The sequence below is a fragment of the Microcaecilia unicolor genome, chromosome 3 (genome assembly GCF_901765095.1).
Source record: "Microcaecilia unicolor chromosome 3, aMicUni1.1, whole genome shotgun sequence".
NCBI lineage: Eukaryota > Metazoa > Chordata > Amphibia > Gymnophiona > Siphonopidae > Microcaecilia > Microcaecilia unicolor.
In genome coordinates, this window is record NC_044033.1 from 28,500,293 (window position 1) to 28,516,620 (window position 16,328).

The 16,328-nt window shown below is 38.8% G+C and overlaps 1 protein-coding gene across 3 annotated transcripts in view; it reads left to right on the plus strand.

The window, feature by feature from the left end:
- The window catches only part of PPM1B (protein phosphatase, Mg2+/Mn2+ dependent 1B), a 146,265-nt gene extending 138,371 nt beyond the window's left edge, over window positions 1-7,894 (plus strand). The window contains exon 6 of one of the 3 annotated variants that reach the window (XM_030195800.1): window positions 4,227-5,127. In XM_030195800.1, coding sequence (XP_030051660.1) covers window positions 4,227-4,499 — 273 coding nt within the window. In that variant the 3' untranslated portion in view covers window positions 4,500-5,127. Of the gene's footprint in view, window positions 1-4,226; window positions 5,128-6,127 lie in introns of those variants that run through there. The other 2 variants (XM_030195799.1, XM_030195801.1) reach the window with 2 other exon arrangements.
- Window positions 7,895-16,328: the final 8,434 nt, after the last annotated feature.

Genomic DNA, 16,328 nt, shown 5'->3' on the forward strand with positions numbered 1-16,328 from the left:
TTGGTGTCGTATCAAGAGATGGATTATAAGTTTATAATGAGGATACATATGTCACCTCGAAGGGCATTCCATGCAGGAGTGTCCCCGGACGGAGCATGCCCTAAGTGTTTGGCCCAGGGCGCTACTCTGGGCCATATGTTTTGGTCCTGTCCCAAGATAACAGCCTTCTGGACTAATTTATTAAAGTATACTTCGACACTGTGGCACACATCATGGAAACGCACTCCCCTTTTATTATTTGGAAAACCATTACTGACCACTCCCATACCAGCAGGATATAAAGGATTTGTACGCAGAGCAACTACAATAGCGAAAGCAGTCATATTGAAAGAATGGATTTCCTCCAAAAATCCTACCATCCAACAATGGCGCAGTAAAATGATTGACTATATGAGGTTTGAGTGGAGAGAGGCTAAGTCTGACTCCAGGTTTTCAGAATCTGCCTTCTTTCGTGTTTGGACACCCTTTTGGCAAACGCTCACGCCAGCCGGAAAAGGTCACCTTATGAACATGTGAAGCCCTGTGAGAAATTAATGTATATGTTTGCTAACAAGTATCTCACTATCAAGGGAAGGAGGGAGGGGGGAGGTAGGGAGGGAGAAAATGTGAGCAATTTCCTTTCATTTGGCAGAGTTGGCAGCTATATGAAAGATTTAAATGTTCCCAACATAAGTTGCAATGGTTGTTACAACAAGTTCAAATTTTGTATAATGCTTTATTTTTACACTTACTTGGTTGTAATTGATTATCTGACTCACAATAAACAGAAATTGAAATAAAAAAATAAAACCCTGCTAAGCTAACTACTTTTACCACATTCTCTGGCAATGAATTCCAGCGTTTAATTAAACGTTGAGTGAAAAAACATTTTCTCCGATTTGTTTTAAATTTACTACTTTGTAGCTTCATTTTGTGCTCCCTAGTCCTAGTATTTTTGGAAAAAGTAAACAAGTGATTCACGTCTACCCGTTCCACTCCACTCTTTATTTTAAATACCTCTATCATTTCACCCCTTAGCCATCTTTCCTCCAAGCTGAAGAGAGCCCTAGCCACTTTAGCCTTTCCTCTTGGGGAAGTCATCCCATCCTCTTTTTTATCATTTTTGTTGCCATTTGCTGTACCTTTTCTAATTCCACTATCTTTTTTTTTGAGATGTGGTGACCAGAATTGAACACTATGCGAAGTACAGTCGCACCATGGAGCGATACAAAGGCATTATAACATCCTCATTTTTGTTTTCCATTCCTTTCCTAACAGTACCTAACAATCTATTTGCTTTGTTAGCCGCTGCTGCACACTGAACAGATGGGTTGGGTTGCCAGGTACTTGAAATCTTTCAGGTGCTCTACACTTCCCCCTCAGAGTCAAGTTGCCCTGTTTGTCAGCGAGTGTTGCCATTAGTGAAAACTAGGCTTTAGGACACTGGGCTAGTGATTCATGGCTTTGCTTCAGACATAATTGTGTTTCTTCTAGTGCACTCTCCACTCTCCATTGGTAGGGTCCTACATTAGTCAATTGTTATAGGGTTGTTTCCCATCAAGCTCTGGGAAGAGTATCTAGACAAGTGGTTGTCAGTTCACCCTGACATGGGCCTGCTAGCCTGGCAAAAGGGTTTCATTTTAGTACGAATAGACTGGTGAGAGTTCGCTGGCAAGTCTGTGTCTGATGTCGGGGCCAGAGCTAGCCTGCAGACTCTTCAGGCTTTGTCAGAGGAGCTTCCTTCAGTTTCCCCTGGAGGTCCTGGCAGCAGCAGCAGCTCTCAGAAGTCCTTATTGTTTGGAAGGACTTCTGGGACAGTCCCTTTTTGGGAACTGTGATGTACAATGTCTGGTAAAGGTGTTTCTCTTCTGATTCAGGTGAGTCACTATTGTGGAAGGACTACTTATCAGTCTCCCAACTACAGGACAGGCAAGAGCTGGATCTGACCCCTGACGCAGGCAGTGCCTCTGCCAACACCCAGACCCGTATTGGGTCTTTATTTGTTGGTGCTTTGGAATAAAGACTAGTTCTTCCTACATATTTGAAGCTGTGTGACTTCCTCTACTTTTCTGGAGTTCGGCCGTTCAAGCTGGCCTTATTGGGCCCTTATAGTTGGGTTATTAGAGCTATTTGCACAGTTGGTCATATCTGTGGGCCATCTCCTCTTCCATTGATACTTTGGTCTTAGTCCTTGTAGCAGGATCTGGGATGTAGTTAAGTCTTACCTTCTTGTCTAGGGCTGCAGTTCAGTGTTATTGGAAGGAGTGGTCCTTTAAGGCTTGGCACGTCAGTAGGTTTTGGAGAGGTTGAGGGTTTAGGTGTTCCCAGATAGCAGTTCCTTGGTTGTTGAGTTGTAGTCCTGTTCTGCAGGCAGGCAGCATTGGTATGGCACTGTCAGTTGTCAAAGGCTCAGGGGTTATTGTTTTGCTCCACTTCTGGATAGTCATAATAGGGTCCATGGAGTGGTGCAAGAGTTTTGGGGGCGGTTTGCCACTTTACTAATTTCATTCCCCTTGCGTTTTCTCTCCTTTCCCTCCAGATTGTGAGGGGTTTGTCATTGAAAGAGGTTGGTATCATTGAGAGGCATTTTCCAAGAGATTGTTTTCCACCCACCCAAGGCTTTAAAGCTATGGTATGTTTCACCTGTCTGGACTTGGTCTAGCAGGATAAAGAAGGTGAAATTTATTCTTACCTGCCAACTTCCTTTCCTTGAGTCCTGCTAGACCAGAGCCTGCCCAGGAAGGATGCAGCTAGACATTACCTCTTGGCATCATCTAACATATGAGGAAATCTCTCAGGACTTCCTAAGCATGATTCCCAGGAGGAAGTTCCCAGTCCTGGTAGGGCTTGGAACTATATAATTCTGTTTTAGTGTTCTATAATGCTGCAGTATGATAAGCTATATTCATGTTCTGTAATTGCTTTACTAGTACTCTGTACTGTGCACTCTGGTAGCATTGTGTTGTTGGACTATAAACTGTGATGTCTTGCAATGCTGTTCAAGTTTTGCAGATCTGCTTTGACAATAATATACTGACAAGTTCCAGGGCTGCAACCATACCTTTATACTGGTGGTGATGTCTCTGAAATGTGAGCATTCTCTGCCTCCATCTGCTGGTTGGGGGATATGACCCAATCATCTGGACTGGCCTGGCAGGACTCAGTTGATAGATGAGAACAATTTCACCTTCATATTTGCTTAATGTAACTGCAAGGCAAGTATAACTAGTTGTAAATCTTAAACTTTATAATCATTACTAAATTAAGATAAAAACATGTAATGTAATAGTAAACAGTGTTCTAGCCGTTCAGTAAAATAATGAAATAAGTCTTTTTTTTTTTTTTTTTTTGTATTATAAGGTTTATGTATCTAAATCTTCAGAGCATTATGTATGAATTAGTATTGGGGACATCAGTTTCCTCATGCAAGAACCTTTTTTGTAATTATAAACATAGCATGATAAGTACCTGTATATACTATGTAAACTGCTTTGAATGTAGTTGCAAAATCCACAAAAAGGCGGTATATCAAGTCCCATTCACTTTCCCTTCTATTCCATATTGAAACTTGGCCAGGAAGTGGGTTTTGTATGTAATAGCTAATATAGCTTCTAGAAACAGATTTTGATTTTTGTGAAACTTTTTATAAATATCTTTGTGTATGAGAGAGTTTTCTTTAGCCATAAGCATGTATTTTAAATATTCCTAAGTTGAATTTGAAAGAGATTTCAAGTTAACTTTGAGGCTTGTTTAGTAAGGTGCAATAATGTTTTGCCCTTACTGTACTTGAATGATGTAACACTGGTAAGTGCAAAGGCTATTTGATAACTGTTGGGCGTTCCCGTCTTATTCCCTCCAATTACCACATGGAGTTCTTTACAGTTCATTATTTGTAATTAGCAGTATGTCACCTGTTCTCCACCCATAACTTGCTTGATTCCAACCTGCAGTCAGTTAAAGCACAAATACCATGCTTGAACGATGATAATGTATGTATGTGTTTACCATGCTCGTGTGTGCTAATAAGCTTGCACCAATTTAGGGTTTGAGTCATAGCACACTTAAACAGGATCTTTTATATGGATAGTTGTTTCATAAAGTGTGTGTTATTTTTTTACCAGTTACTTTCTTGCTGTGTTGTTTTTGAAATATATCAATAACTTTGTAAACATCTATCCTAGCCTATCTGACACTGGGGTCTTGAATCTTTTTTTTTTTTTAATGTATATATAAATTTATATATATAGGACTCCTGTGGAGCAAATAGAAGTGGAACACGGGGAAAATTGGTGGAAACCCTCAGGCAACTGAGAATTAAACATAGGGGAAACTATCACCACGTTCTGGAGGAGATGCTGAGTAGTTACAGGCTAGCTAAAATGCAGAATGAAGAATGGAAAGTTGTGCAAACTGAAGCTGCTTCTTCAAACCCAGTGGCAAGCAACCATTCAGAATCTGAGCATCATCTTGCTCAACTACAGAGTGTTAATGAAGATCAGGGACAAATAAGTGGCAAATAAACATGACAATGAATCTCCTTTTTATGGTACCTTCAGCTTAATTAGTTTCTTAACTATAATGTGATACAGTATTTATTTTCTTAGTGTTACTCTTGACCTGCAGATTCAATCTCTCTTTTGATTTTAAAAATTCCTTGAAAAATATTTTCTCATAATGCAATATTTTTACTTTGTAATCTGCTTATTGATGTAGATGTCTACCAAGCAATACACACGTTATCTATATAAAATATATATATATATATATATCATGAATTTTTAAATAATTTACTAGCACATGTAAATTCTAGAAGGTTTTATCAGGATGTATTAAGAGGCTTCCTCAAAACTTCTGTTTTTACAATACTATCAGCTGCATGTTTAATGCCTTGCATGTTTTTGTCAATATCTAAGCCTGTTCATTTGTAATTGACTGAGTGGTGATGTCGACGCTCTAGCTTTACTTTATCTGTCATTTTAAAGAATATTGTATCATTTATCTTTTATACTTTTCACTACGTGTGGCTTACCTATAAATAAAATGTTTTAAAATTTGTAATTGTGGAGTGTGTGAACTGTGTGAATTCCAGATCAAGAGCATGATATAACATATGTCTTTCACAGCTTTACTGCTTCATTTTTAGCATTAGAGATGATTTAAATTTCTATTGCAATAAAACAGATTTGGCTCTGCTAAAACTATCTGATATATGGTAACAGTGTAGATTATCTAATTCTAACAGATAAAAGTTTTCTATTCTTATGTTCAATGAAACATAAGTAAAAATTTTTGAGCCAAATTCTGTATCTGATTTTTGAAATTATTCGTTATATAAATGTATTCACATGCTTTAGAAGAATAAAACACATGTTCTCTAGTTGACTGAAGACTAGCTGTATGCTTTTGTGTGTCACATAGGTCAATATGCATAATCATAAGGAAAGAAAAATTGCTAAATGATATTAGTAACTAGTAAAAAAAAAAAAAATAAGTGGAGTAGAACAGGTACATGTGAATAGTTTGCTTTTCCAAAAGTGCACGGGCTAGGGGGCACACAAAGTTTCTTAATACTTTTAAAACAGGTTGGAGAAAATATTCAATCAATGTATAATTATGCTCTGGAATTCATTGCAAGAGAATATGGTAAAAACAGTTCAGGGTTTTAAAAGGCTTTGGGCAATTTCCTGGAAGTCCGTAAAACATTAAGAGGGCGTGGGGAAAATCCACTGCTTTATTCCTTTGATAAGCAGCATGAATCTTTGGGATTCTGCCAGGTACTTGTGACTTTGGCCACTGTTGGACAAGATACTCTATATGATGGACCTTTGGTCTCTCCCAGTACGGCTTTGCTTATGTATTTATGTCATAGAAAAATATGCTGAAAGACATTACCTAAAAGATGATGATGATCCTGCTTAAGAAAAAATGTTTGGTTTGCTGCAAGACCACAAGAAATAAGACGATGTAGAATTTTGTAAACATTACAAATCTTTAGACTGATGTGTGGTTTCTAAGGATTCATAATTTTGTAGGAGATAAAATGCAGATTTTGTTTGAATACAACTTTGTTCATGTTCCCTTTAATTGGAAGGCAACTGTAATATGTTTGAAAATAAAGGGTTTTCTCCTTTTTTTTCCCCCCCTATAGGGTGCTGGAGATCTAGAAGACCCATGGTAGCCTTAAAAACCTACTAAAATGTTTGTCATTCGGGAAAATGAAAAAACTTAAGTTGGTTTTCTTCGATACAAAGGAACGATTTTGGTGGCTCAACACATTATGGAATGGGCAAAACATTTTTACATCATTTGTTCATTTTTGTTTTCTGATATTGCCACTCTTAACATTGCCTGTACTGCAGTATTTTTACCAGTCTCAGACTTACTGGTTACATCTGTATCATGCTTTGAGGGTTTGGGGGTTTTTGTTTTAACAATGAAAGAATGATGTTGCAGGCAGATTAACAAGTGTACCCTGAGGTGCATGGGACTGTAGATGTGACCTGAAGATACATTATGATTTTTAACAAAACTCTCAACATAAGCATGTAAGAGTACAAATAATTGTTTGGGACATTACATATTTTTACTGTACCACATTGGGAGGGTTTTTGACAGCTTTCTGGTTTGGAGCCAGTTAAAAGTAGGTGATACCGCTGTATGATGTGTATTTGTGGAGGCAATGGGAGGTTGTTCCAAGTTCATTACTGGACTGTTCAGTTCTTTTACAACATCTGAGTTTTGATGTGTTGCCTACTGCTTGCTTGAAGATAAGCACGTTTGGCAAAAACATGGCAAAATTTAACTTGTAAAATCCAAATGAACTTTATGCATGATATACAACACATCCAACTGTTGCTAGACAATTTTTTTCATACTGAACTGATAGACTTATGAATACTTGTAATTAGCTTCTGACATCTCACTGCTGCAGATTTTTAAAAATGCTGAAAACTTGCCTTTATTATAATGTAAATTGTGATTTTGTTCTATATGTGGTTTTCTACAGTTTGATTCCTTTCAGCGTAAGACGCAGACATAAGTCTTGTGTAATATGGGTATAATTTTAAATTGCATTATTTTCAGACCTCAAATTATCACTTTGAGATTATTATAAATACAGTTAAAATTGTTTTAAATCTTAGAAAATATTAGCTTTTCAGAGGTTCAGAGACCTTTCATTTTATAAGCAAATGGGTATGGTACTGAGTGACTGTCATGTAAAGGTACTTGAAGATTTAGTTTAATTCTATTTTTGCAATAACCTTTGATTTCTTTTCTGAAGCCTTTGAGTTGTGCATGTATTGAATTCATTTTATTCGGACAATGAAGAAAAGTAAAGTATTTATCTAAAAGAAACTATTGGGGCAGAGAAATGATGAATGTATCAATCTGTAAATTATTTACATGCTGTGGATGCCTTGTAAACATGTTTCAACAAGGATGTTTCCCTTGTGTGTTTAAGCTGATGATAGTCATCTACTGGTTTGTATAAAGTGGAATTTCTTTGTTTCTGTAACTCCCCCCCCCCCCCCCCCCTCCATTGACAAGTCTGTACAACCATTCATTTTTCATATTGGCACCTATGCTAGCTTTCCCAATCATTTGTGTCATTGTATATTTGGCTTTGGATATTGTTTGGTCTGAGGATCATTGCCACAATATATTTTATTTATTCATTAGATTTTAGCCTTGTAAGTTAAATTGTTCTCAATGAGGAAGTTAATAGGTCCCATAGTTGGTTTTGGGGATTGTTTTGTTTAAAGATAGGGAATGAAGAATGCAAAATGGTTTGTTCAAACTGTCTGCTTGGTCCTGTACTGATCTTACCTTCCCAGTACAATATTGTGGTGTTTCATACAACACGGTGAACATAACCAACTTGTTATCTTCAATAAAGGATTGCTAAAAAGTGTGATCTATGGGTACTTAGTCTAAATCTGTTTTCTCCAAACAGCAAGGTTAAAATATTTGCTTTGTCTAATTTAAAACTATTATAATTTTCTCTATTACTACACAGGTTTGAATGAGGCACAAGTTGCTGTCAGATGCTACTGGGATGGAAACAGCTCTCCCATAGCTCAGAACAGAACTAGTGGAAAATTCTGAGCATGCACAGAAATCTTTTTCATCCCCTTGCTTCAACAACATGAAGAAAGTCTCTTCCAGGGAGCTATGCTGTCTGCAAGGATTGCTCCTCTAGCAGTTCTACATGGCTCTACATATGCATACTTTTTTCAGAAGAGACCAGGGATTTCTTCTAGTCTACCAACTCAAAAATAATCCAAGCTCATAGCTATTTTATTTGAAGCAGATTAATTAAAAAAAATGTATAACCTGCACATCTACAACCCTAAGTAGTGAACAATTTACATTCATAATATACATTACATAGACATACATCAAAACAATATCTTCTAAAACATCAAAGTCAATGACATCCAAACAGTCCCAGACTTGCCTCTAGATGTGTGTGAGCCACCTCATCCACTCACTATGTGATATCTGATACTGTTTAGAGAGTATCTTCGTACACCATTATTGCCAGGCATCTTGCATAGCCATGAGCATCTGGTACACAAGAAGTTACTTATGCTAAGTTCACACATGACACTTAGCACTGTAAACACTTTAAGGTGAAGATACTTGTACCATTCTGCAGCGTCTTTCTGCTGTGGCATCAACTTACATTATCCTCTAGGTGAACCAACACAACCTAGGGTATGTGAAAGGCTTCCCATTTAATTAAAGGTGCTCTCTCCCTTTCTTTGACACATACAGTAGGCTCAATAAGTCTTCTGCTAGGCCTTGCCAAAGAGAAAAATCAGATTATTCCTGTTCAGCTGAAGCATCCTTTCTCCTTTTCATTGAACAATTGGAACTGACCTATTGGTCATGGGTCAAATACACTACTAGAGGAATAGTGGAAAAATAGATTCCTTAATGTTCACATTTTATCAAATCTAGATCGCACCTTGGCTTTCTGTTCTTCCTCACTGGGTCTTCCCTGTTCTCCAGAGGAAGAAGTCCTTATACTGTGCTAATCTAGTACAATAGAATTTATTCTGTTAACTGAGAAAAGTCAAGCATACTAATCTAAATGTTTCCTCATCCCAAAGATAGTTGGGGGGGGGGGGGGGGGGGGCTATGCCTTATCTTGGACCTCGGAGACCTCAACTTCTTTTCTCCTCAAGAAAGAGGTCATAATGAACACCCTTGCTACAGTCCACTCCTGCTTTGACAAACCACTGTTTTATTTTTATCTTGAGGATAGTTCATCCTAATTGCAGGAAGTATGTCTGTCTCATCCTTCAGAACAATTGTTTGGATTGTTTGCTGCTCCCAAGATGTTCACCATGTGTCTTGTGGTTGTGAGCTCATTTGCACAAGCCAGGACTCCTGATGTTTCTATATCTTGAAAAACTGTCTTCTATTACACTCATTTCTAGTCATCTTCCTGAAGACTGCAACTTTGCATCTGCATCAGTTCTCCAGTATTTTTCCCCCATTGTCTACTAATTAGCCTTTCTGCATACAAAGATGTTATTTATAGGAGATTGTATCAAAATGGAACAAGCAAAACCTTTTGCAGGACAAAATGGAAAAGCTAATACCCAGATGAGTGTGGGTCACATTGGAACCTACTTATATGGCCTCGTCAAAGCTTATATGGTGCATTTTGCTAGATTCAAAACAAGATCACTACCAAATTTCAATAGAATGTAAAACCTAGCTTGTCTGTTTAACCTCAGACCATGTTGCGCTAATGGACTACACGAACAAGTCTACTTAAAGGACTTGGCTTTGCTCTTGAAGTGCATCAGTGCATACCAACCACAGAAGCTTTTACCATTTGGTGGGCTAAATCAGTGTGTGGTTGTAAGCAGAGAGACTGCTCTTCATCAGTCTTCTAGAATTGGGAGCATGCCTTTTCAAATGTTCATTCATCTCTTTAATTCTAATCCAAATAACCAATTAAGTGGCAGTGTGTTACATAAAAAAGGAGCTGTGGAGTTCCTTCAACTGTGTTGAGAGGTAGCATAGATTTGTGACTGCACTTCTCAATTGTATAGTAATCAAAGCCATTTACTACTAGTAAATAAAAAAAACAATTCAGAGTCCTTGACCCCACAGAAATGGTCTCTAGATCCTTAAACTCTACATTGCATTTTTTTTTTAAAATCTGGCAAACTTGCTGGCAGTGCATCCATTTTAGCTAGAATAGGATGCAGTGGCCATACACTGGGCTTGGCTCCTGCTGTATGCTTGCCAAGCCATCTCTAAAGACCCTACACAAATTCCAAAGGAGGCCCAACACAATGATTCTTCTGGCACATTAATGCCATCATCAGAACTGGCTTCTTAGTTTTACTTCTGCACAGGCTTCAGATCTTTCCAGCATTAACTAAGCAGTCTTCTTCAATCGTGAGTTCTTGCTTTTGACACCATGGCAGTTTGGTAGTACCTAGTTGCCTCATTGAATCTGCAACATGACATTTTTGTGTTAAGAAAACTTTCCAAGAGATAACACACTTTGAAATGGAAGAAGTTTTAGTCTGGTGCTTTACTATGCTCAAGAACCCTTCACGAGTCTTCCAAATTGCATACTCCATATCTCTTCCCTGTTAGCTAGAACTGCAGACATCTGTTAGTGCATCTCAATTTGCACTCGACCTATCATGGCCTAAGATTGAAGTGTGGCTTCACATTGTTCTGGTGTTTCAGAGTCATAAATGGACTTCACGTGAAGCCACCTCCTTCCATGGGACCTGAGTATCATCTTTACCTCTGTAATAAAACTACCATTGCATCAAATTAATTTTCATATTTCAAAATTCTAACCTGAAGTGTACTTGTAGCCACCTCAGCTGGAAAAATCAGTGGCCTTGGGTATATATGAACCTTTGTTTCATCATAGGGTAGTCCTACACATTCAACCTAAATGTGGAAGACTTTTTCATGTGGATGAAGAAAGTGCTGTTTTTGTTTTATCCTAAACACTAATATCAATGCAAGAAGTCCTTCCACTTCTGCCTGCATATGGCCTACTGTGTTTAAAAACAAGACTCTTATCAAAGTCTACCCTGCTATTTATACATTTCAGGCACAGCAATCTTTGAAACACTGTGACAGAGTGTACACTAGCTATTTAACTAATTCCCTGCCTTCAACAATGTTATGAGCAGACTGTTATCCCTTTAGGTAGCACACTTAAATCTCATAAAATAAGAGCCAGTGCTACTACCGTAGCTCTGTTACAATCGGCTTTGTAGAAAAGCACATGCAAAGCTACGTGCTGTTCACTCAATATCTTCATGCTACTGCCAGGACCAGTCTTCAGTTAAAGATGGTGCTTTTCAGTCAAGCAGAGTTGAGCAGTCTGTAATCTCTTCAGCTCTCTCATAGTCATCAGGTTGGGCTGCTCTTTAGTAAGGAAAAGTTACGTGCAAACTAGAGCAAACATGAGTGTATGTGTCTGATTCACGTAAAACTATAGTTCAGAGGGCCTAGATTTGATGGGTGAGAACCAACATTCTTAATTCTTCGTGTTTACTTCAAAGTATGCATTCATTTTAGAGTTTTTTTTTTTGTCTTGTGTAATTAACACTTTGAGTACTGAGACCGTGCTTCAGTAGCTTCAAAAGGGTTAACATCTAATAGATTAGAAGGAAATTAGCTTTACTCTGACCATGAAGAATTTTTCAAAAGACAGCATCTTGAAGACACATGATCAGAAACAAAAGTTCTGAATCTGTTGGAGTGACGTAGTGACAACTTCAAATAGCACATCTATTTTATCCTTTCAGCTGGGAGCAATAAACTGAAAATCACCTACAATGTTGAGACAGAATTAAAAAAATATATACTTCTCTAATGGATGAAAAACTTTTTCCTATTTGATTACACTTTAATGTTTTGGCTATTTTATAGTTTCTTTTTAAGTCAAACCAGAAGCCAAGTAAGGCAATGTAATGGATATGGATATAGAAAAATGTACAAAAGATTAGTTCAGAAGTGTTTCAGATGTATTTGCTAGAAATGTAACATTGGTCTTGCAGGATCAGCCTGGAAAATCTTATCAATACCTGTCCAAAGCAAGCTGTAGTATCTTCAGTGGGGGTTTTTTTCAGTCTGTTCCTGAATGAATACTATTAGAGATAATGCTATCTTAGAGGCAGATGCATCAAGCAAACGTTAAAAAATCTAAATCGTTAAAGTCCCTAATGATTTTGAAAAAAACAAAGAATGCACCAAAAAAACGTCGCACATGCTTGGATCGGTATTGAAAAGTACAATGTATCAAAGAATTGTAATACACGTCGGTAATCTGCCCCTAAATCATGCGCAGAGCAGCCAAGCGTTATGTTAGCTGCTCTGCGCATTCCACAAACAGTCAAAACACAAGCAAATGGCTCCCAAATCAAACCAAAAATAAAAAAAGGGTCGGGAGGGGGCAAAGGCGCTCATCAGGAGCGTCCTGTATGGCCGTCCTTGCCCCCCCGCCGCCCGAGGTCGCCGTCCCGTCCCCCCCCCCCCCGCTTCCCCCGGCACTATAAATTAAAAAGTAAAACATACCTTTAGCAGCCCCGGCCCCCCTCCCTTCCTCACTACTCTGTCTCCCCTCAGCTCCGCCTCCTGACATCCTCTGCCCCCCTCCCTCTTACCGGGCCTGTGCAGCGCCTCTCTCGTCTGTCCGAAGGCGCTGCACGGGCAAGAAGAAAAGCTGATGCCTGGCTTCGGTCGCGCGTCTCTCTCCTCCTGGGCCTGCCCCCGTCTGATGTCAGATTACTGACATCAGACGGGGGCAGGCCCAGGAGGAGAGAGACGCGCGACCGAAGCCAGGCATCAGCTTTTCTTCTTGCCCGTGCAGCGCCTTCGGACAGAGGAGAGAGGCGCTGCACGGGCCCGGTGGAGGGGGGGAAATGGCGGCGACGACCTCCAAGAGGGGGCAGGACACAGGGCGGAGGATGTTGGGAGCAGGAGCTGAGGGGAGACAGAGTAGTGAGGAAGGGAGGGGGGCCGGGGCTGCTAACGGTATGTTATGCTTTTTAATTTATAATGCGGGGGGGTGGGGGGGAACGGCGACCTCGGGCGGGGGGGGGGGGGGGGAGGCAAGGACGGCCATACAGGACGCTCCTGACGAGTGCCTTTGCCCCCTCCCGATTCTTTTTTTGATTTTTGTTGGGTAAGGCTCAAACATGCTCTGGATATGCAAACACTACATTGATGTGGTTTATGACACGTTTTCTTTAAGCTTAAACACTGCTCTTTTGGACATATGTAATGCTACGTTCTTTTGACTAATCACAGCGCTTTTAGCTCTGCTAATGCGCTGGGATTGGCTCGCAGTTTGTTAGTTTTTTCACTTTACGATTTTTCCTGGCACACAGCTGTCCTAACGAGAGGTACAGACCTCTCGTTAGATTTCCTGCCTTTTTCCTGCGTAAAGGCAATCGGAAAAGGTTAGTGCATCTCGTTTCAATGGGGTTTGTACACAAATTGCTCATCTGCATTCCGTTTTTGTTAGCTGCTAGCTTCCTCGGTAAAAGCCCTTTGATGCATGCAATGGATCAAAATTTCCTCGTTAAAGGGTTGTTAGAGGATCGTTAAGGTTTAGTGCATCTGGGCCTTAGTTATTTGGACCGAGGGAGGAAAATAAGTATTTTTAGAGCTCCTTCAGTATGATCAATCAAAAGTGATTGGGCTCAAAATGGACTGCACCATGGAAAAAGGAATTTAGATGTTCTAATCATCCACTGTTGATTGACTGTCTTTGTAAAGGATAAAAACCTGATAGGTACAAGTATCCATAAGTTCTAGTTTCTTTCTTTGGCATACTGAAGTCTCTGTTATATGCAGCCAAGTTATAGGGTATCACCATGTTCTGAAGAAAATGGTATGCTGCCTTCTAAGATACCATGATGCAAGATGTGCTAGCACATACACAGAATCTTACAGGTGCCCACATGGCAAGGTGAGAACATAATGGGTTCACACTTAGGCCTCTCTCTTAATATAGTATATAGAATGTAATTCACCTTGAGCTACTACTGAAAAAGGTACGAGCTAAATTCAAATGGTGCCTACTGGATAAATGCTTGAAAAACACCACTTTGTCTAGTACACTGTCACCCTCCCCTGGCTTATCTTGTATTTTTCACTAAGGTCGTGTGTTTTCTGTTCTGATTCTTAAATGGCACAAAGTATTTAATTCAGCTGGTAGTGGTACCTGTGGGAAAGAAACACATAAATGCTAAAATTTTTTGGACCCTCAAAGGAAACACTAATTAGCTGGAGGATACCTAAATTTACAATTTCTGTATTCACAAGGCTTACGTATATAGTAAATGACGGCAGATAAAGACCTGTACGGTCCATCCAGTCTGCCCAACAAGATAAACTCAAGGCGTTCATCAATATATCTCAAGCTGATCCCAGTGCACCACTTACCTAGTTGTATTTTCAGAGTATCCACAATGAATATGCATGAATTAGATTTGAATGCAGTGTTTCCATTATGGATACCCTAAAAACCAAACTGGCTAGGGGATATTCTAAGACCAGTTTCAGAAACACTGATTTTTTATATTTTTACACGCACATGCATTTGAAAATTGCTGGTAGTACTTGTTTCAGTAGACAGCTGATTCTTTATAATCTCCATTTTACCTTTTGTATTTTTTTGCAGATGTATGTAACATTTAAATTTTTTATTCCTATCATTCTTAGAGATTTATATTGTGTAGATTTTATGGTTTATCTCTTCAATCTTAATATTTTAAATACATATAGTAAACTTTACCTTTTAATAAAATGATTACTGTCAAATGGTTTTAATGGGTATAGTAATTTACAGTTCAGTCCTATTAACTGATATACTAGAATTATTTAATCACTAGTCGCATAGTGTATACCAAATATGTGCAGTGATATACTAAGACATAATTGAAATACTCCTTGGAGTTTACAGTTTGGTCATGTTTTATCTGTTTTGACTAAAAAGAGACTTGGAGTGGAGTGTGCGATGCTATGATTGAAATGATTTAAGTAGGTGGGATTAATTTTACATTCATATGATGTAATAATCTAGAACTGTTTTAAGGTGAATGCTTACTGTGTAAGTTGTTAATAAGTTTTTCTGTTAATTAGGCTTATAACCCCATTTCTGTCTGAGATAGAGAAATTGACTCCCCAGTCTCTGTGTAGATTCAGGATTATTGTTTTCAGGCACCCTGTTTCCATTCTACTACAATAGGGAACCCGAGGAAAGCTTTCTCTTCTTTTACATTTTTCTTAATGTTTTTCTGTAAATGCCTGGTAAATGGGGTGGTGACCTTCTAGCGAGTGGGCAGAGCTCAGAACTAGCTGTAAAGGTTGAGCATATATGTTCTTGCCTGTGTGCAACAGTCTCCTTAGTTTCTTAATTTCTTTTTTTCTACTATGTTGAACACATGAAAAAAAAAAAAGCTTTCCTCTTAATGTTAGCATCTATTTTCTGCTGGTTTTGTTTTCTCTTACTGCAGCACCGACCAAGAAAGGGATCCAGGTGGCGGTGTTGATGATACGTTGAAATCCTCTGCTCAGTGTGCAAATAGAATGTTAGGTATTATTAAGAAAGAAATAGAAAAGAAAAATGAGGACGTTATAATGCCTCTGTATTGACCGCACCTTGAATATTGTGTTCAATTCTGGTCACCGCATCTCAAAAAAGATACAGTGGAATTAGAAAAAGTACAGAGAAGGGCGACAAAAATGATAAAAGGGATGGGATGACTTCCCTATGAGGAAAGGCTGAAGTGAGTAGGGCTCTTCAGCATGGAGAAAAGATGGCTGGCGAGAGATATGATAGAGGTCTATAAAATAATGAGTGGAATGGGCCGACATAAATCATTTGTTTATTCTTTTAGAAAAATACTAGGACTAGGGGGCATGCGATGAAGCTACAAAGTAGTAAATTTAAAATGAATAGGAGAAAATCTTTCTTCACTCAAATGTGTAATTAAACTCTGGAATTCATTGCCAGAGAATGTGGTAAATGCGGTTAGCTTAGCAGAGTTTAAAAAAGGTTTGGACGGCTTCCTAAAGGAAAAGTCCATAGACCATTATTAAAATGACTTGGGGAAAATCCACTGCTTATTTTTGGGATAAGCAGCATAAAATGTATTGAACTTTTTTGGGCTCTTGTCTAGTATTTGTGACCTGGATTGGCTACTGCTGGGCTTGATGGACCTTGGGTCTGTCCCAGTGTGGCAATACTTATTTACACAAGACAGTTGGGGTTTTGACCCTGCTCCTAGTGCAGTAGAAAGATCCAGAACTTTGATGCACTCTAACAGCCTCATGATACAAGC